The sequence below is a fragment of the Saccoglossus kowalevskii genome, chromosome 4 (assembly GCF_978046115.1).
Source record: "Saccoglossus kowalevskii chromosome 4, keSacKowa6.1, whole genome shotgun sequence".
Classification (NCBI taxonomy): domain Eukaryota; kingdom Metazoa; phylum Hemichordata; class Enteropneusta; family Harrimaniidae; genus Saccoglossus; species Saccoglossus kowalevskii.
This window is the reverse complement of record NC_140644.1, coordinates 9,652,947-9,675,122: the sequence shown is the minus strand read 5'-3', so window position 1 is coordinate 9,675,122 and position 22,176 is coordinate 9,652,947. Positions and strand designations below refer to the sequence as shown.

Sequence of the window (22,176 nt, the reverse complement as noted above, 5' to 3'; positions counted from 1 at the left end):
GAAAGGAAAGTGTTTCCCAGATGAAGCAGCCTTGATTTCCGAAGTTACGACGTGGTTGGAAGACCAACTAGGGTGTTCTACAAGAACGGTGTCCAGAGCTGCATCAATCGATGGGAGAAATGCATAACTCTGGGTGGTTCCTATGTAGAGAAAGACTAATAACTGTGCCAAGTTTCATTAATCTCCTGCTATGGGAAATGGGTCGGGGGCATTACTTATTGAACGCCCCTCGTAGAGAGAAGTTATTGTACTGCGTACCACATAGAGAGAAGTGATCGCATCGACCACAACAGACAGGGAGTGATTACATCGTCATCGGTCACATCAGACAGGGAGTGATTGCACTACTTAGTTCAGACATGAAGTGATTACATTATGGTCCAAGAAAGAAAATAAGTGCAATCACTTTCTAAGATAGGAAATGATGACACCTATTAATATTACACCTATTACGTATTATAAGATTGAATCGCACAAGTTTTTATTTCACATGGTGTTATTTTCGTTTCAGACTCACACCAGGTGCCTTCCACCTGACGAAATTGTGTAATATTTGGGTTTCCAGTCCAAGTGAATCTCGAAGACGATAAGCAAAACGTGACCAAGATGAGAAAAGTGTAGCCATAAACACTTTGGATCCTGTAAAAAAGAAATAACTATTACTAGTCCTGTCTACATTATATAACACATTATTATACATCTGTCACCATAACGCCATGAGTTACAGCGTGCGTATTTTACAGGGTATTTTCATCCTACCATATAAGGAAATGCGAATTCCATATGTGGAATGATTACGGGCGTAAGCGTCCTCTAATAATAAAAACAAACATGGCTGCCACCAGGGTTTAACCGGACTCCATATAAAGAAGTTCGCTGGTTCTGTTCTAAACTTTTTGGATTTCGGCATTCCCATGATGTATCACTCGGAGAGAGGATGTATAATAATAAAGTTATTACGAGGATAGCGCAAAGTATGCTCTTAGACAGTACGCCGTTGCATCGACCTCCGCTGCGCGCCGGTCGCCGCTGTACTGTCTTCGTGCATACGTTTCGGTATCCTCGTAATAACCTCATAATATTCACGAGTTTTGTTTAATGTAGTTGTAAGTTAAGTACTGTTCAATGAGTAATCGGAAATACAAGCTATTATAGGTTATTTTAGTGTGTCGAGTATATCTTATCATTAATTATTTCTCCATAATCAGTTAATGGAATTTGTCAATACTGTAACATGGTTCCATAAAATACTTTATTTTAGCTGGAATTAATTTTCGCTGAAAATATACAGTAGTATATTCTCAATTACAATTACAGTAACAGGCATGGCATCGTGTTCTACTTCGAAGCAGGGGGCGCAATTCATACATTGCATGCTGTACATTTGAATTCGCTTCGAATTTAATGTTCAAATCAGCTCATACACAATACCACTACACTAAATTTGATAAATCTGACAATTCACATTATACTCACGGGAACATATTTCTTGTTCCAAACGAGATATTAGATAACCATCATGGCTAATTTTCATTATGTCAGGATACTCATCGGTGGTGATATCAACAAGACTCTTCACACGAGCAATATTAGCATCTTTCAGTATTTTTAAAATGGACTGCATGAAAAAAATCAACATTTCCAAAATATATGTGAGGAAATAAAAGCAGTACTATATGTGTTGGTGGATTATGTAATGTGCCATACGCTTCCCTAAAGTGCTGTGTTGATGTACACGTACACAAGCTGGCTTGCAGTAATGGGGCATGGAACACGCTTTATGGGGGAGCGTGGGAATACCAATAAAACTATAAAAAATATTGTGAAATAGATCTTTGACGGGATGGCCACCAAGATCCTATTGACAACAAGAGCACAATACGGCTTTTTCTGCTATCGTCGATTGCGTCCATCATTCCTCCTATGTAACCAAGGAGTGTAGAACAGTTAACGCGCTCGTTGAAGAAAATTAAACACTATTTGAGCTGGGCTATCTCGCTACCAGATTGATCTTGGCAGTAATTTGCATGTACGATATATTTGTCAGTAAAACATGAACACGATTATGACATGTGATTGATATGTTTCTCGAAGTGTTTTAAGCTTACGTTTTAGGTCATTAATATTTCACTACCATGTATTGATTATTCAACAAATGCAACATATAAAACCCAAATAACGCGATATAATGTATTTGTAACCCCCACAAACTTACCCCAGAGAAGGATGGCAGTGCTACATAGATACACGAAATATTACGCTTTTTCATCAACTCGTGAATGTCTATGGCAGCGCTCTCCGCTGTCAGATTCACAGCTACAACTTTTGGAATATCGGCACACTTCCAACCCCATGCAGCATGCCCACATCTGAAACGACATGAATATTCATAATCAGCATAAAATGAGTCAACGATACATCAAACCCCGATATCGAGTGAGATATAATGAAGGCTATCCACTTGTTCTTGTTTTTTGATCCGTTCCGTAGTATTGATCCTCTATTTTGGTTACTAACGATTCGACGACTTTTCGTCATAAACAAGTATTATGAATGATTCAATAAACTGACAAAACAAAACAAAAAACACACAGCTGACATCACACAAGTGGAATGAACGTATGTGCCTTGTAGATCATCGAACATGCTGAATCATATTCAACATGCAATGTGTGTTATCATGTGCTGCACCAAATCTGATTAGGCGCATTGCATACAGGCGCGTTCATACAGATTGTTCTATGCCATCGAGGTCAAAAGCTTCTCGCGGTAACATCGCGGATTTGCGCATGCGAGGGAATACGTTGACATCGAGTTCGCGGAACCGTGTGATGCGGATGACGTTAATACGTAATCGCATTTATAATTAATTAATTCGTAAATAAATAAATAAATAAATAAATAAATAAATAAATAAATAAATAAATAAATAAATAAATAAATAAATAAATAAATAAATAAATAAATAAATAAATAAATAAATAAATAAATAAATAAATAAATAAATAAATATATAAATAAATAAATAAATAAATAAATAAATAAGTCATGTGAATAAACCGTTCTACCTAAATGGATACAAGTATCACTTCCAGCCAGAATCAATCCGCGAATGCCGCGCACACCAATACTCGGGATATATCTTTACATTAATCCGTGGGAAGTATAAGAAAAGGGCATTTGAACGGTGATATGCGATGAAGACCTTGCGTCAGCCGAACGTTTCCTAAACAACAGCGTCACCGAACACCGTGACCAGATTATTACTGTATTCAACAATTTAAAATGCACAGAACACAAGTACACGGACGGACAAACAGCTCACAGCATATCATTTCTTATTAGCTCCACGATATCACTTACATGATCAACTCCGTAATTACATAAACATACCTAGAGATTGAACAAATCCCGGGGAACAAATAACTCGGGATTAACACCTTACATTTGCATAAACCCATGACTGACAGCCAGTTTGAGCAGTCAAAACGACTGTTTGAATCATGCTTTTCTGTCGCTTTTACGCGGAAATCGCACTGACATCGCACCGAACTCATAAATTAACATCACAGTTGTATCGCGGACATATTCATGTTTGTGTACGACATGAAAATAAAGCACCACAGGCGTTAAGATTGCCGAAAAGAGTGATTTTGCGGAGCACCCCGAAGAGACGTTTCACGCTTGAATGTCATTTGCGTACTGAAAAGTGGCGGCCATCTTTCCTTTTATACACCCAGACCCGCGGTTTAAGTAATTACTCCGATATAGCTGCCTGAGACCATGAGGCTAATGTTGAGACGAACACTACTTTAAAATATTTGTTTGCATGGAAAATGTTTTCGCTGGCTGAAGGGGTGGTTCAGTCAAAATAAAATCCAGCTACTAGTATTATACCTTTTTGCGTATTAGCAAGAGAAGAAAAATGCATGTATGGAAATGAGGTTTAGAAATTAGAGACCACATGCACCATGACAGCAGTGGGTAATTTAGATAAGTCTAATTCCTTTTGTTTTGTGTCTAACACGCGATAAAGCATGGCGCTGACGTATCTATGTGACGGGGCTTTACTGTTGCGGTTGCCTGATACCATGGAGGTATCTACCTCCATGCTGATACTGACCCTGACACAAATCAGCCGCACTTCGACAGATCACAGATCACATAAGAAGGCCGTTTTTATGGCTTTCAACTAAAGCAAAACTGTGTAAGCGTTTATGCAGTGAGGCACACTCCACTGTGGCAGTCTTACATTATCATTTAAATGTGCATTCTGAATTTAAATAAGACCTATTTTGCTGATTTATCTGAGCAACCGGCCCAACAACCTAAAATCAAAATCGTTGAAATAAAACACTTATTCAATAAGGCGCGTCATCTAGCGACGAAGCGATTCCGTGACGTAAGCAATGTGCTTCAAGTACACAAATATATTATGTTTTGTAGTCGTTTGACGATTCGAATATAGCAAATCTCTGGCTAGTTTTTTTTTCTCATTTACGAACGACCACAGTGATGTGAACGGCGCCCTCTACCATCAATTACGTCACGGTTATCTGTCGCTGGAGGACGCTGTATTTTAGCACTCACGTCTCTCCTGATCTATTTCTCCAATGTAATGCCATATATGGGTCGCCATCACATACTCTCTGTCCGACGTCTTTGGCCATTTTCATTATGTTTGGCGGGTTTTGAAGATGCTGATCAACAGTTCGTAAATATTTATCTTGCCCAGGAAACTCCCACTTTGTGTCTAGACCTGGTCCAAAAATCCCAAGACACCTAGTGTCTGGGGGATTACTCATGAGAGCATCTGCTTCTTCTCGAGTCTGTGGTATTTGGAAAGGCATCTTGACGCCGTAACGCGTTTGGAGGCAGCCTCGTTTTCTACTGTAGATGGCGCTGTATTCATCTAGACTGGGCTTTTTGATAAAAGGGTGCATGAGTACATTGTCGATTACACCATTACATTCCCTTTGATACTCTTCCACGGTCGCAACGTCGACTAACTTTTGAATCTTCGGAAGATCAAATGTTTCATTGACAAAGCGCCTTCTGGTAACTACTTCTGCTCCGGCCTGGGCCGATGTCCAGTGTCCGCCGAACGTGTTCTCTACCACGGTGCGGTTGTAATACATGGCGAAAGCAATACCCATTCTGAATACACCATACTGAACGTTCGGTCCATTATTATCGCAATGCAAGGGAAACAGATAACGTTTTCCTGATGGTTGGTTGGGGTTGGTGTCAGTCTCTAGTCCCGATCCTATACTCTATGAATATACAAAGAGAAAAATCCAAATTGCCGCAGACAGACTCAATTACAAGCAATTGTATGTGCATTTATAGATTTAGATATATATTTAATGTTTAATAATGATTTATTATAACCGTTCTACTGGATAAAATGCGATGATCATCACGACGCTTCGTGATGTATTTGTCCCATGACCATGTCTGCAGCGCGTGTAAAATACGTTGTTTAGAACCAAGTCGAAAGCCCTCTTCACGAATGAAAATACTCAATAGCAGTAAATTTGCAGTTTCTCCTGATTGGAAATAAATTCCAAAGTTACCAAAAAAAAAAAAAAAAAAAAAAATGGTCTACATGCTGATATGTTAAGATAAGGCTTGATTTCCGACTTCTAGTTTCTCTGTAATCGAACACCGTGACGACGCGGGACTGTGGCGCCTCAACATGTCATCGAATAATCGTTGAGCGCCCTCTGAAGGTTCCAGTCTATCGCTAATACGTCAGCACGGTGAGAATAGTTGATTGTTTTATTAGATATCGTTAAATATACATTCAGATAAAATTTTAGACATTTGGCGACTTAATTCATCGAAGCGTTGGTAATAGAAATCTCAATCTCTATGGCAACCATGCATATAGTGCCCTCAGTGTATTGTGTGACTCGACAACAAGTATTGTGTGCGGATTATTGGTGCCAGTCCCGCTGTTCTGAATGGGGGTAGATATGTAGCCGAGATGTGTCCAATTTGTGCTCATTAATGGACGCCCGGTGACAATATATACTTTCATACGTTTAACTAACGGCTCTCCTTTACCCCTCATGCAAATACTAGGAACCGCGCTAACTGCCATCATGGTAGCATATGAATCGAACCATAATGACAGTATCGTAACAACGACGTTAGCTAACCTTATTGCGTAATCGGAGATTATTTAAAACAAATTAAACCATCAATAAAATATTACAAACACATCCAGAGAGTACTTACCTTAGGTGTAACATTGACAAGAGTTGTTTTTTTAACCGAACTGTTTAACTTCTTCACTGAAACGTTGTCTATCGTCGTATTCAAATTGGATTTTTCTATCACGCGATTTTCCAGAATGGTGGTAGCCGTTACGTTATTTTTTGTGACGTTGAGTATGGCGACTTGTTTGTCTTTGGCTGTGTTATTATAAAAAACATCCTTGGATATGGTACTATGAGTGGAGTTATTGTCAACTGTTTTGTTGTTGATTGTACTAACGTGGGTTGTACTGACTGCTTTTTGTCGTATTGGCTTCACTGAAACAAGCACAGTGGCTAAGGCGTGCAGAACCGAATGTATCTCCCAAAACGCAATGACCAGACAACATAGAATCCCAATTTGAAATACACGCCTCATAATATCTTTCTGTCCACAGAGATTGTTAGATTTATCTTGAATTCACTGTACAGTTGAGTATAATACAACTATCGCACGCGACTTCCCGGAAGAGTCAGAGGTTAGAGGTCAGTTTTGATATTGTACGTTGAATATTATTGCCATTCATTCATATGATATGTGAACCTTGTGTCATGTTGATGTCATTGTCCGAAGACGTTTCAATTTGATACCTTGGCGTGGCACCATGGAGGCTGTGAGTCCGATTCCTTTGCTGTCGATCAGTCCCAATACAATGTTCCTGTCTTCATAGCGCACGAACAAATCGTAGTACTATACACGTATTATTTATTCGCTGCGTTTTATTTATTTTTTTACTGACAAGAAAATGTGCTAAATTATAAACCAGGCAATATACAATGTAGTCGCATAATGTATTGCTGCTTTCACAGACAAGAGAATTTAAAACCTAGTGAATACCAAACCCGCTGAAATTAAAACCAGTGAATATTTTTCCCTCTAAATTATTTTTGTTGGAGAGGTGAGATAGCTATTGTGTTACGAGTAATTAAAAATATGACAACCAAGAAAAGCCGGGAATTAGCATGTTTGTGTTTGCCGCTTCATCCATGTTTTAATTAATATTATAAATAAAACTTGACATTTATTCGAAAATGACTTTAAATTAGTATTACTAATTTTCATATATAATATATTCACAAATTCAGTTTATATTTCAAAATAAATTTGCTTTCCTTTTTTGTTTGCATTATATTTTTATGCCCGTACAACCGTGATCTGTGACACATGATTCCCCAAATCAGCTGACGAGTTATAGGAATGCCGCGTAGAATCTAGCTGTACCCCACGCCTTGGTCAATATACTGTATAGTATATATAAAATTGAGTCTTTTAGCTTTACTACATGTTATATGTAGCTGCACAGCACCAGCTTGTGACCGGTGTACATGCATCAAAGACAGTTTAGACTTTTTCCCGTTATTCGTGTTGTCAAAATCCTTGTGATAAATTCCTTGATGCATAAACAGTGCAGTTTCACGTTGTGTGTATTATTTTATGAATTCCTTATAGTTCTATTACGATCATCGTCCCGTTATTTTCAAAAACGACATCAACGAACGCGAGTATTACAGTGTCTGTTTACATTTCAAACATGTATGTAGGAAGGACCGTTTTCGATAAAAAAAAATGAGGCCTTTCTCTCCTTGAAAGCAAAAGTTGGGGCTAAACGTACTTATCATTGTTTATAAAGAATTTATTATGTTTTTAGCAAGGTATCGAATAAACAGGCAATGTGGAATGGATAGTATCATTGGTTGGAGGGTGAGAAGTCATTTTGAGTTATTCTTAATGATTAGGGTTAGAGCTTTTTAGTTGAAATAATTTCATCAAGCTATGTGTCAGTTAAAATGTTTTTACTATTTTTTTTAACAAATAACACTTAATATTAATCACCTAGATTGATTGGAGGTAATTCCCAACTTCATGGACACTAATCACACACCTATGCAAACGACTATTCCATCACCTAACGTATATTATGTATACATAGTTCAATAATACGACAACATAAACAGAGTAATGCGATCTCAATATTACATGACATTTTACAGAACTGACGTATATTTGATTTTTTTTTTCGAGTTTGGAGTTGAAAAGTAACAGACAATCAACACATGTTGCGCTATGATAGTAAACATGTGAAAGGATGCGTTGAGAACAACCCATATATTGAGTATTGAGCATTCTTTGTAATTTAAAAAAGTAATACTTTTAACCATATTTCTTCATAAAAGTAAGTAAACGGTGTGAGAATCAGACAAGAATGGCTACTAATTAGACTATAAGTTGACTTGTATCTTCCTCATAATGGAGAGTGCAGCAATTATTAAATGTGCTCGCCCGGGAGATTTTTTGCGTCACAAATTCCAAATAAATGTAATAATATTCACTACTGAAAAAAATAAATAAAACATAAATAAAATAAATGCAAATAAAGCCATTGGGAATAATTATAGGAGATTATACTGTCATGAATTTGTTTTTGCGTATCTGTTAACCGACTTAATTAACTGATTATTAGCGAATTGCTGTGTTATGTCTGTCATCGTTTAGGTTTATTTGAAGTTTTGGACGGAACTTGGCTCAGTGATTTGGAACTAATTACAAGATACCGTCGCTATTCTGACATCCGTAGTTATTAATGTAGTGAACGATTAATCAAAAGATATGACGTATTCAGTACTTAGTGTGATTGGCTTTATGATTGAAGGTTACGCCCTAGAGTCTTTTTACTGCTTTGTAATTGGTTAGGGTTTTGAAAATGAATAAAGAGAGTTTGAGTTGGTCTTGGCGAGTACAGCACGATAGACGCAGAAGAGAGAGAGAGTGCAGTCCTGGAGAGTCCGAGAGAGTCTAGGGGGCGAGCCTTGAGGCAGTCCAGTCTTGGGCGAGTCTTGGTTCAGCCTTGCGAGAGTCTTGGGGACTTTTCCCCAGGGCGCTGTGTCTGGTAGAGTGCTCGATTGACCGACTAAGACGAGAGCTGAAACGTATTTCGTTGTGTGTGCCTTATTTGACTGTAAAGTTAAAGTGACTTTCCCGATCCCGTACCTCAAGGGGACGAGATAGAGAGACGAGACGAGATTCCCCCCTGACAAGTGTGGAGAACCCTGTGGAGAAGAATTTACCCCTGATAATACTATAGGAGATTATAAGGCAAATACACTCCTTGTACCTGTACACAAATGAAGTAGCAGTTGATAAAAGATTATGCCAGATTAACATGAAGAGAGAAATAAAAAATGTAGTTTTACTATTTTTGTGGAAACGTTATAGCATGGAATTTCAAGGAAACAACGCTAGCTAGGATTGAACAGTGACAGTGATTCTGAGACAGGATATTATGCCGACAACGAGCATTACATTGCTTGCCAAACAATTACGTCTGAAGCAGTTAACGCGAAATGTTTGAAATAAACCTATTTTGTACTCACATGTCGAAATATACCGATTGAAAATGCTGTGTGTATATCAATATGTTAATTATACAAACTGAATTTCTAATGATTGGCTATGTTTAATTTATAGTGGTTGGTGATTTGTCCACTGATTTGTTGGTGACTTCACTTACTGGTTATTATTATGTTGAAAATGAATGGTGAATTGTGATTGGACTATTCAAATTGTGGTGAGTGATGATTGCTGTTCCGGCCACTACGTATAAAATGGGGTAGCGGATTGAAGAAAAAGCAAAAATGTCTTTTATTATGTTTATTATTCCCAAACTTTTTATCTTTCTCAATTTAATTTGTCTCATTTGAGAAATAAGAATAAAAAAAAGCGTTTTTTTTACTGAAGCTGTCATGTCACTCGTATTCGTCCTATGAGTTGGGACATGTAAATGTCACATGTCGGTTATCGGTCATTTTGAATATTTAAAATTAAATATTGCTTGTCTGGTGTTTGCTTAGTTTGAGCATCTTCTACCTCGACATTCAAATCGTAAAGCAAAGTCGAATTGTAACTGTAAATATTTCTTGATTCCTTTCAGTAGTAGTTGTGTAGTAACATGATGCGATAGACGTGGATCACCTTGAATGAAATAATAAAAACATATGCGACCATATTATGTACGGCATCCTCGTATTGTGTGTTTGCGTATATGTACAATACATTAGGATTATTATGCCAGTGCCGTGCATTATAATAGAATGATACTGTACACGTTTTCTAGGTATTTTAAACAAAAACGGTTGTTTAGTTATTTCAATCCGTACAAATTTCAGACCTCTATTACTATAATGAATTTTATGGCCATTTAAATTGAAACAAACCGCTATGCAAATTAGTTCTAATCATGCTATGAAATACCATCTTTAAATGAATTTAATATAAAGAACCGCTTACTTAATAAGCTTCGAATTTGGATCCATAATGTGTCCAACATGTATCTCATCAAATCTGCCCTGTTCTCATTTTATAGTTCAATTGTATCGCTTTTTAAGGTGACCAAAAGGAAAAAAAAACAAGAATTAGTATAATTGTAATTGGGGCATTCTCCGGAATTTACTAAGCATGTAATTATGGCAATTACACAATTAAAAAAAGTTTTGATACAGAAGAATGTGATCACAAATATTTAGTAAACCTTTGTAGACTATAGGCCAAATACGAGGGGCGTTCAATAAGTAATGTCACTGACCCACTTCCAGTTGTCTGATCTAGATGAATTTTTGGATGTGTAATCATTTACATCTATATGGGTTATGTTGCAAAAACAGCTCTGAACTAATTGTGGTTTCTGATTTACAGGTGTTTGAACTGAGTCAGGTGTGAAATTGGAGCCAGTTGAGTGTCGCGCAGTGACCCAGTTTTTGTATTTGAAAGGACGCACACCAAAGGAGACTTTTGATGAAATGAAAGAAACTTATGGTGATGATGACCCATCATATGACCTTGAAAACGTGAATTCAAACAATGGCCGGCAGTCTGTGAAAACAGCTCCTGGTCGTCCCTCTTCTGCCATTGATGAGGCATCTGTCCGTCAAGTTCAAACAGCCATTTTAGAAGATAGACGCATTACTGTTCCCCAAATAGCCCAAAAGTCACGATTAGTACAGGGTTTGTGGAAACTATCATTCATGATCATTTGCATATGCATGAGGTGTCAGGTTACCCACAACTTTCCAGAAGCAAGAACGCGTCGAGTGCTCGAGGATGAATTTGGAGATGTGCCAAGAAGATGCGTCAACGTTTTTCAAAAGACTGATTACACAGGATGAAACTTGGGTCCATCACTATGATCCAGAGACCAAAGCCCAGTCAATGCAGTGGAAGCACTTGGACTCACCTCCAAAGAAGGCAAGGGTGCAGCCCTCCGCTGGCAAGGTCATGCTCACAGTCTTTTGGGACCAGGACGGAGTAGTGATGACAGATTTCCTGGAATAGGGTACCACAATTACAGGAGCCTATTACACTTCACTTTTGATGAAATTAAGATAAGCTATAAAAAACAAGAGGCGGGGCAAGATCAGCAAAGTTATCCTCGTCCTGCAGGACAACGCTCAGGCCCACAACTCGCATGTCACCAGATCAGAAGCACGAGCGCGTGGCTATGAAATCCTCCCTTATCCCCCTTACTCTTCTGACCTTGCACCCCCTGACTTTCATCTCTTCCCAGCCATGAAGTTGTTTTTGAAAGGAAAGCGTTTTCTAAATGATGCAGCCTTGATTTCTGAAGTTACAACGTGGTTGTAAGACCAACCTGGGGTGTTCTACAAAAACGGTGTCCAACGCTGCATCAAACGATGGGAGAAACGCATGACTCTGGGTGGTTCCTATGTAAAGAAAGACTAATAACTGTGCCAAGTTTCATTAATCTCCTGCTACGGGAAATGGGTCAGGGGCATTACTTATTAACGCCCCTCGTACCTACTGATTTATGTACATTTCATAGTGAACTATGTTGCATTGAACCACAAACCACCTGCTTAGCTCATTCATTTGAGTTTATTCGTCGATCTGGGAATCGTTGGGCCGATTCCAGCATGTTGCTTATCAAGAAGGCAACACATTTTTAAATAGTAAAGGGAAAATTGTACTCTACTCTAAAAACACTCCATTCCTATTAATGGGTTATTGTTGAGAAGAAGGAAACAAGTAAAACGGCAACTGTATGGGACACAGGAAGCTAATTTCCGAGTAAACATGCATTATTCAGAACAAAACGGGCACTGTTTAAAAAAAGGAAGAGATTTTCCTAGTAATATCTGAACAAAAACTGTTCTCTATATGAAAGTATATATTGCCCGCTACAATTTAAATGAAAGAAAGTGTTTCTAATGACAAAAATCAGTAATTTATTCAAACATTTCAGAAACAGATACAATAATTATGGCTGCAAAATGAAGACAAATACAACAATTCTGAGACATAAATATACTTTTCATAAACAACGCGCAAGTGATAACTCATCCAAGTGAAAAGTCTATTGTGTTAGAATATTCCAAACGTCCATTTTTCGGGACAAAAGCGCGAACAGAAAATGTATGGCATACAGAAGATCATTGTCGTTATGGCAACATATCAGGTATGAAGTATTCAGGTTCCCGGTGAAGAAAGTATTGAAGACTTACCACAGAGAAAAATGGCACAGCGACATAGAGGCATGTCAAATCTTGATAACATCAATTGTAATCTTCAATGAGAATTTCAAGTTCAAATACACATAAATTCATATGAACTAAATTATTTCTATCTAAACGAATGCTTGTACGGACAATTTAACATGAACTATTTTTTTCATTCCATTGATTTTGTAAGGTTCATACTGTGCATAAATAAAGCTGTGATGAAAATATCAGTGCAAATAAAAGCATTTCGGTTATTTATTTCAGAGTTACGCCTGGTGCAATCCAGGAAACAATTGTCTCTAAACCAAGACTTTCCTTTCCTTGAATTACACGCCACCGATCCGCAAAAGCTGACCAGGACGAATGGGACGTTCTAACAAATGTGGACGACCCTGCAAATAAGTGACATATATAGAGCATGTTAATGCACATGTTATGAAGACATCATTATACATGCAGTCATAGTGACCGAGCATCAGATGTGATAACACACTTGTGATACGTACGGGCACAGATTTCCTGCTCCAAACGTGATACCATGTAACCATCGTATTTTATTTGTCCAATATCTGGATAATCTTGAGTTGTTATATCACTAAAACTTTTTACTCGAGGAATCTTGGCGTTTTTCAGTATTGTGATCATTGTCTGCAGGAAATAAAAAAAGGAAAGATATGCATTGAGACGATAGTAGAAACAAGTGGAAAACGTGTCGCAATGTGACGGTTTTGACGAAAATGGCCGCCACTATCTCGTTGTAAGCGAGAGTGCCTCGAAACTTGTTTTCGTCCAACAAATATGGTTTTATTCTAGATCTCTTCCTTTGATAATTTCCAGTGTTCCATAGATCTATGTGATTTTGTCGCTCACAACGAGATGTCAGCGGTCATTTGTGTGCTCATTTCACAGGATTTATTGCCGAGAAACTACACTCTCTTGATGTATTCGATGAAAACAATTCCACAATATATAATAGTATGATGTCACGTCGCCTCCATCACATGCTCCTTAAATGAAACAGTAGTCGATAAATGAGTGACAAAAACTTGTAACCCGCGTTTCATCTATATCAATATCCTGTCAATATTTATAGTCAAGTGGACTATGAATATTTTTGTTATGGCAACATATCAGTTACGAAGACTATAGGTTCCCATCATACAATTATTGAAGACCTACCACAGAGAAAAATGGCACAGCGACATAGAGGCATGTCAAATTTCGAGCTTGCATCAATTTAAGTATATCGTTTGCGGCCACCTCGGCGGTTTTATTGACAGCAGCAATTCGTGGAATATTTCCACATTCTCTCGTAAGATGACCACATCTAGGCAAAATCAAACAGCAATGACAGTTAAGGTAGAATCCCAATCATGTTTTTTGAGAAAGTTGGTCATAGCAGTTATGTTAAATCATTGAGCTATTGTCCCATGGTAACTTGAAATAGCATTCATGGAGTTACAGTGATGCATTTTGAGAATCTTGCCCTATTCTCTTGTAAATCGCTATATATAAAATAATTCCATAAAACAGAATGTTAAACAACAATCCATTACTGGGATTGATGACATTTTCATGAATGATATTTTAATAACATGGACACAAAGTAATAAAGCGTAGGAAAGTTCCACCAAAAGTTCCATCCTACTATCCATTACGCACTACACTATTTTACCATGGAATACTCCGAAAAAGAGGTAAGCGTCTTTGGTACATTGGTAAATAACGAAAAATTACAAACAACCCTATACAAAGAAAGTATTGCGGCGGTTATTTCCACTCATTCAGCTTCCATTCTGGCATTACGGGTGTATCCATAGTTGACAATTAAGCATTACCGGAACACTGTAATAATCTGCACAAAACATTTACAGATCTTCAATACACACTACGTAAACTTAGCGAACAGATTGAATAACCGTGCTAGAAGAGTTCCTAGGGATAGTTTTCTTTAATTCAGATAAACTAAGAATGATGCAGAAAATACCGCTAGACATTAAATGCAGATCCCCCATATCGTATTATCAATGAAATCATGGCACATTCCAATGTGACAATACACTGCGGCAACTTTATAAGGACAAACCTATTCTGGCAAACGAACAACCACAACAAGATCACAAAGATCTTAAGCATAATCGTAAACAAGGTATTTGTACAATGCCAAGTGGGTAGCAAGAAATACAAACTTTTCCCATATATGAACTCCTAATACTAATACTACTAGTGGACAGTCACACTTCAACACGCGTATGTTTCAATGTTATCTATGCAATTACTTGTAACCTACTAATTACTCATTTCTTGTCATTACCCATCTACCTTGGCAGCGTATGAAAAAATATACATTTCACACAAGAAGAAATAACGAATATGGATCTAGTAGCAAACATTTTTCTCGGATAGAATCATAATTTGGTTGAACAGAAGGCAATTATTATACTACGCACTTACACTTCGCCTGTTCTATTTCTCCAATGTAATGCCATGAAAGGATCGCCATCGCATAATTTCTTTTCCACATCATCAGCAATTTTGTTTATAATTGGCGGTGATACAAAATGGGTGTCTACTTTATAATACTGTTGCCTGAGAGCAGGAAATTCCCATCGGGTGTCTATGTTTGGATCTAATACTCCCAAACATCGCGTCGTTGGTGGATTTAACAACAGCTCCTCCGCCTGGGCACTAGTCTCGGGAATATGTGAATTATCGGGCAATTTTATTCCATAATATTTTTCAAGACCTTCTTTCTTGAACGCGTAGCGTTGCAGATAGTCATTTTTCGTTTTGGTGCTTCCCATTCGATAATACGGATGCATTAATAATCTTTCAACTGTACTGTTGCAATCGCGTTTAAAATCATGCACAGTTGCCACATCAACTAATTGTTTGAGCTTTCCTAAGTCGAAGGTTTCATTCACATATTTCATCAGCTTTCTTCCCGACGTCCAATGTGTGTGGAACCAATTTTCTACAACCGTTCTCTTATATGCCAGTGCAAACGCCACTCCTCGCATAAACGAACCGTATTGCACATTTGGGCCATTGTAATCGTAATGTAATGGGAATAGATATAATCGATCTTTTGAATTTACTTTTATTTCTTCATTGTTCTTCGGTATTGTGGTCGCCCTATTTCTTTGATCATTTGGGTGATCGTTCGATTCAATGTTTGTTTCATCTGACTTTGATGACTGCACATGTGATGTCATCTGCTCGGAGGAATTAAAAAAAAAACATTAGTAAAGAAATTTTAAACATTAATTATTCAATCAAATATATAAATGTTTAGTCAAAGTCGCAATATGACCTTCAGTATAAAGAACAAATATGCTAACCAGTGGAGCAAACTGGGATACATATGGGAATACTATGTTGAATTTTGTATGTTTTTCAGGTAGGGTTACAATCTCATTAAAATAAGGTTCTACTTTATTTCAGTCAAATATTTGGTGTTCTATTAAACTTGTGTTTATCACGAGAGTCAACGAGATGAAAGTTAAATAACATGCAGAGGTATGTAAAATGAGTGACAAAAAAAATATAAAATATAAACAAAATTGTATAAATAAATAAATATTAGCTGTATAATTTATTTGTATGTGGTGATTTTATTATTGAGGATGAGAGAGAACATATAGATGGACGTCATCTGGAAAACAACGCTGTCCAATTTAATATTATTATGAGTAACAGCTTTATTGTGTGTACTTGGTGTCACTGAACGATAGGTATTTACCGATTAGCATTTTAACAATTCTCAGTGGACGCCAAACCACAGAATTGTTTTCTTGTTTGTAAAAAGTAGGAATACTCGGTGTGTTTTATTATACAAATGTTCACCTCAACAGATGGACATACAGTTTTAGCGACCCGAAGAGCTCATTGTCAACCAAAGCGAAGCTTTTACGATTCCCAATTCGACTATTTTTTTTTATTTTCGCCTTTTTGTTGACGACTATTTCATATTGGCATACTCAATTTACATGATATAACCGCCCATTTAAATGATTGCCTGCTATGGTGTGCTGCCAACAAACTTTCAATAAAGAAAAGGAATTATATCGTTTTTAGTACAAGCAAAAAAATCACCTAATGTGGCGGGCCAAATTAGCATTCATTCAACACTCGGCCCGATTATTCAAAAAAATAAACATCCTTGATATCTATAAAATGCACAAATTAGTCATCTGTACTTTCATTCATGACTTAATCCACCATAACTCTGTCCATAATATTTATGACTATTTCAAACCTAGTCATCATTCATATTAAACCAGACAACTCCACAATCAAAATATACCCGTACAGCTTTTGGCCAGTTTTCGATGACATGCATAAAATATGGAATGATATCCCGGCTACAATTAGGTCAATTATTATTATTATCAATGTGTGTTGGTGTGAAGTTTGAATTAAATTGTCCCAGGCATGTTGGAGACACAAGTGCGGACGGACACAGGCACACATGGACGCACGAACAAGAGGTGAATTTATAAGTCCTCGTTTCCGAACAATCTTTTTTCAAGTTGCTTATCGGATTATTGAATGAATTTTACCATCAATGTTTAATTGTCTTCAGTACTTTAGCTGTGCTTCTGAATCATTTGTGTTATTGTTCGTCTGCTAAGTCGGCTCTCATGATTGCGTGGTCTACAATGCGATGTATGGGATTATCATACGATATGCTCGGGATCACGCCTCATACGCATTCAAATGTGTTATGTACGAGGGTTAGGGCATGTGTTATATATTCGTGTATTTATAAATAATGTAAATTTCACTAATATAAGGGCGTCAACTGCGAGATTTCGCGTGATGCGTGAATGACGCACGCCAAACGTCTGCCGCCACAATCGAACAATTTGATTTTGAGTTTGAATTTTTTTGTTTCGTAACTCACATCGAAAGACCGATCTTTGACAGGGGAATACTGCGTTTGAATACCCTTATATAATACTTCATCGAAATTGGCCATCATCAAATGTGTACAGCAGATTATTAAGCATGGAAATATCCCCCAAATATTTTCGGGTTTGTCAAATCTCACGCGATGATTGTCGTCACTACGACGCTATGACCTTTGTTTGTCCTGTTTTTACGTTCAATTTTACTCATAGTTAGCCACGATGAAGAATTAGGATTTTTAATTATCAGTCCATGGTTTATGTTAAAGCCCAGTACGTTGTCCGGGTTTTACTTCTGAGCGCAGGCCGACATAAAGCGGATAGGACGAATTGAGACGAATGAAAAACGCTTCAACGTCGTGTGGATCACATTGTGTCATATAAGAGCCAAGTATGTAACATCGTGTTGATCACATTGTGTCATATAAGAGCCAAATATGTCACATCTTGTGGATCACATTGTGTCGTATAAGAGCCAAATCTGTCACATCGTGTTGATCACATTGTGTCGTATAAGAGCCAAATATGTCACATCGTGTTGATCACACTGTGTCGTATAAGAACCAAATATGTCACATCGTGTCGACCACATTGTGTCGTATAAGAGTCAAATGTGTCACATCGTGTTGATCATGATGTGTCATATAAGAGCCAAATATGCCACGTTGTGTAGAAAACATTGTGTTATATAAGGGCCAAATATGTCACATCGTGTAAACCAGATTGAATCATATAAGAGCCAAATATGTCACGTCATGTAGAACACATTGTGTCATATAAGAACCAAATATGTCACGTCATGTAGAACACATTGTGTCATATAAGAGCCAAATATGTCACGTCGTATAGAACACATTGTGTCATTTTATGAACCAATTATGTCACATCGTGTTGATCACATTGTGTCATATAAGAGCCAAATATGCTACTGATATCCGCTACTTTTTGCGATGATGATATATGTATTTTAATTGTCGAATAAAACGTCATTCATCGGGACTAAGCACCGCGTGTTTGATGGTCCCGGCAGAATATCGCCCGGATCTCGTGCTGAAAGATTTATAACTCTATACTGTCCCATGTGATGGCAGAAGCATATCTCGGAATATTACATTTTGCAATGAATCGTCAGATTGTTTGATCGGTCACGCTGCATTTGGCGAGTACGAATAATGTACTGATAATTAAGTGGATTGATGGTGACGGCAACTCAGTCCAAACTAATAATTTATACTATTGCCAGTTGACTGTGTTTAGACCCATATTCTTAGAGTTCGTTCCACGATTTGATCAACCTGGAATATTATCTCGCCAAGACTTTTACAAAGCTTATTTAGTATTCACAATGGTTGCTTAGGTAACACAGTTTATAAGTATACATATACCACAGATTGATTATATTAAAAAGGCGTAAACGTACTATGGTTCATGCTACGATGGGCTTGCTATTACATGACGACGTCATGGATGTTTAGCTATTCTTATGTTACGGTCGTTAAACTTATGTTGTATAATGAAAAACAACCATCTGACTTTTTGAATAATGCGAAATATCGTATAGGGTAAAATATTTATGATAAATGCAACAAAATAAGTTCAAAAGGAGGTCGCGACTTAAATTGAACGATCCTTTGTCTATCCTGTTCCTCTTTTAGTTTACGCGTGCAGAGTTGTTATCACTTATTGCGATAAATCAATCAAGACACATTCGATAGTTTTAATTTACGATCTTTATTTCATGTGTCACCTTTTTCCTATTAACAGACAACATGGAATATATTATAATATATAGTATATACTAGGACAGACCTTAGAATGAGGGAATACGGGCAACTGGCTTATAATTCAAAGGATTACGCGACATCCGGCGAGCAACGTGACCTATTATCGCTATAAACAAAAATACCAAGCTAAGGACCCGCAATACTCGCGTCACTCGCAACAAACCGGTTTACTGATAGAAGTTTATCAGATTTTTGACCTTTGACTAGCTGGCTTAATTTAAACTTTAAGTTCATTTTTCGTCAGTATAAATTTATTATTCGTCAGATATATCTGTTCTCATTGGGCTTCAATTGTCATATTTTTGCTCTTTTTCAAAACATGAACCGGCTGTTGTCTGGACTATCGCATTGCTAACCTAAACCATACCATTTTCTGGAAGGCTGGCATGTTTAACTTTTTTATTTTGTATTTCTAAAATAGTCGAACAGTCTGAAATATGTGAAAAGCTTGTGTAAGTTGTGCTGTGTTGCATTAGAACGATATTTTTTGCAAGTGTTTGAGAGACTGGAAATACATTCGAAACTGTTGAATTGTCACGTTTGAGGCGTCAAATGTTTCGTTCGGTTCCTAAAATCTATAAAATCTGTCAATTTATTGTTTTTACGTGAATTAACCATTACATTCAATTTCGGCGGAATATCAACACAGAACTATTATCACTGTTAAGGACACCCAATACAACCAATTTACTTCACAGAAGTGCCTTGACACCAGAGGGCGTTATTGTTATGATAATACAGTGCATTTTTCGATAGTGACTCGTATTTTACTTACCCTATCAGAGTCCGTGGCATTTGCCAGCGTCTCATTCAACTTCTGTTCATTTGGGTTCTGGTCACGAACCCGAGACATCACTACCAATCCCTTTGGGTCACGAGCATCCTTTATACCAGACTTGTTTGTGGTAATATTCCCTATTGATTCAGTCACGATGACTGTGCGCCGGTTCTCACCAGCTTGATACCCATTAGCAGCAACTGGTTTGACTGAGTCAAGAACTGACGATAATGAATCCCTGAATACATATAACTCCCATGCTGCTATAGTAACACAACACAAAAGTAACCCTTTGAAAACGGTTCTCATGGTGATAGACATAATGGGAAGTGATGATACAACTTTATGGGGAATGGTCAAAGCTCGCTCGCTCTGCTGAATATAAAACAACGCTGACGATTTCCATATGGGCTGTGCATCACAGCTATTGTGTTGACTGTTGGATTTAGGCGTCACATGACATACACGACACGGGTGGTGACATCGAGGGACCATGTAGTGTTCCCATTGTTAAGGTAGTTGTTACAACTCGGACCAGGCATACATATAGCGCGCATATGTAGCGAGAGTGTTAGCTTTTCCCGAACACGTTCAATATAATTGAAATTTGAACAAAATATTTCAAGAACTATAATATTTTAATTGACCTCTAATTATTGGAATATTCATAGAAAACAGATAATGTCACACAATGAATAAATCTGATTGAGGGATATGATAAAGAGCCTACACACTATATATCGAAGAATTTATGTTAACAACAGTTTTCAAAGAGTGGTCGAAATAGATGTTCCAAACTACACATCAAATATGAAAGCAAAATTAAGATTTAATGATTTAATGATCTTAGTTACATTAGGCGTTATCGCAAAAGCAGAAATGCAGAGAAGCAGTCAAAAATACCAGTTTTTCATAATTGAACTAGACTATTTTCGACACATCAGCAATAGTGTCATAATATATCTAAAACAACTCAGAATATCTTCACAACAAATATCAACATGTAATGTCAAAGAAGTTTTTTTTTTTAAATAAATAAGCTTATCCATTGAAAGAAATCCCATGAATTTGTCCAAATTAAATTATGTTGTGCCCGGAGCCAAACAAGTTGAGAGTATCCAAGAGAAATGTTGAATATGGATATAGTCAGGCGGCCATTTGTAAGTTCAGCAACTTCTATTTCTTTTTCATTTTCTCGTATGTTACAGAAATAGTTTTACGTTATTAAATATGTGTACAAAATAATAGTATTGGTGATATTTAACTTTTAAAAACCCATATTGTTTTTCTGTGCAATGCAATGGAATCGACATGAACTATAGAATTGTGTATCAAATCGAATGCAAACAGGCAGGAACAACTAAAACTAAATGAAATATAAATTTAACTATAAAGGACGACATGTTAAAAAAAATGATGTTTTATTCTGTGGCTACCGTAACCATACATTTCAAACATATATAACTAATATATATAAAACGTATTATTTGATTTTAATTTAATAATGGAGAGAAACAATATCTGTAAGAACTGGAAAAAAAATCATGTTCCGTCCGTTTTGGGTTTGGGTCAGTCAGCGATTTGACTTTATCACGTGACATAAATAAATATAAGTTTGATAAAAGTATTATTCAAATGTGCCTGTAATTGGTCTACATAAACTAATTTGCATATACGTTCTGAAGTAACGATTTCTCTAGTTGGGATAAAACAAAGGCATACCGGTCGAATATTGTCGATACACAGTCTGCAACTCAGAATATGCTTTTTGATAAAATATGCTATATAGAAAAAAACAATGAATTTCTCAACAACAATCTAAATTTTGTGCAAACAAAATATATATAAATAAGCTGCGTGTATATTAAAATACAATTTTGATTGTGAAATAAGATTTGAAAAATACTGGTGTGGGCGAATCGCGATATTTTATA

At 37.0% G+C, this 22,176-nt stretch overlaps 2 protein-coding genes and 1 long non-coding RNA gene across 3 annotated transcripts; 1 reads left to right on the top strand and 2 right to left on the bottom strand.

Moving 5' to 3' along the window:
* Positions 1 to 456: 456 nt before the first annotated feature.
* Positions 457 to 6,724, bottom strand: LOC102804210 (uncharacterized). The gene is made up of 5 exons (XM_078009471.2): positions 6,244 to 6,724; positions 4,591 to 5,273; positions 2,216 to 2,369; positions 1,477 to 1,618; positions 457 to 639 (listed from the first exon to the last, which is right to left on the bottom strand). Exons 1-5 carry the CDS (start codon positions 6,637 to 6,639, stop codon positions 497 to 499), a joined length of 1,518 nt encoding a protein of 505 aa, XP_077865597.1. The 5' UTR covers positions 6,640 to 6,724; the 3' UTR covers positions 457 to 496.
* Positions 6,725 to 9,732: 3,008 nt separating this feature from the next.
* Positions 9,733 to 10,264, top strand: LOC144352393 (uncharacterized). The gene is made up of 2 exons (XR_013420603.1): positions 9,733 to 9,826; positions 10,190 to 10,264. It is a non-coding gene; the product is annotated as an uncharacterized LOC144352393 (long non-coding RNA).
* Positions 10,265 to 12,473: 2,209 nt separating this feature from the next.
* On the bottom strand, positions 12,474 to 20,656 carry LOC144352390 (uncharacterized). Its single transcript, XM_078009472.2, has 5 exons — positions 20,240 to 20,656; positions 15,225 to 15,985; positions 13,950 to 14,097; positions 13,277 to 13,418; positions 12,474 to 13,162 (listed from the first exon to the last, which is right to left on the bottom strand). The coding sequence occupies exons 1-5, from the start codon at positions 20,561 to 20,563 to the stop codon at positions 13,026 to 13,028; spliced, it is 1,512 nt and encodes a 503-aa protein (XP_077865598.2). The 5' UTR covers positions 20,564 to 20,656; the 3' UTR covers positions 12,474 to 13,025.
* Between the last annotated feature and the right edge of the window lie 1,520 nt (positions 20,657 to 22,176).

What these genes read in the sequence shown, in the direction of transcription:
- LOC102804210 (XM_078009471.2), bottom strand. Translation starts at nt 6,639, where the DNA reads ATGAGGCGTGTATTTCAAATTGGGATTCTATGTTGTCTGGTCATTGCG. An exon ending in CACTGCCATCCTTCTCTGGG is followed by an intron (nt 1,619 to 2,215) that starts GTAAGTTTGTGG and finishes TTTTTCATGCAG; the next exon opens with TCCATTTTAAAAATACTGAA. An exon ending in GGAACAAGAAATATGTTCCC is followed by an intron (nt 640 to 1,476) that starts GTGAGTATAATG and finishes TCTTTTTTACAG; the next exon opens with GATCCAAAGTGTTTATGGCT.
- LOC144352390 (XM_078009472.2), bottom strand. Translation starts at nt 20,563, where the DNA reads ATGTCTATCACCATGAGAACCGTTTTCAAAGGGTTACTTTTGTGTTGT. An exon ending in AGAAATAGAACAGGCGAAGT is followed by an intron (nt 14,098 to 15,224) that starts GTAAGTGCGTAG and finishes GATTTTGCCTAG; the next exon opens with ATGTGGTCATCTTACGAGAG. An exon ending in CTGTGCCATTTTTCTCTGTG is followed by an intron (nt 13,419 to 13,949) that starts GTAGGTCTTCAA and finishes TATTTCCTGCAG; the next exon opens with ACAATGATCACAATACTGAA.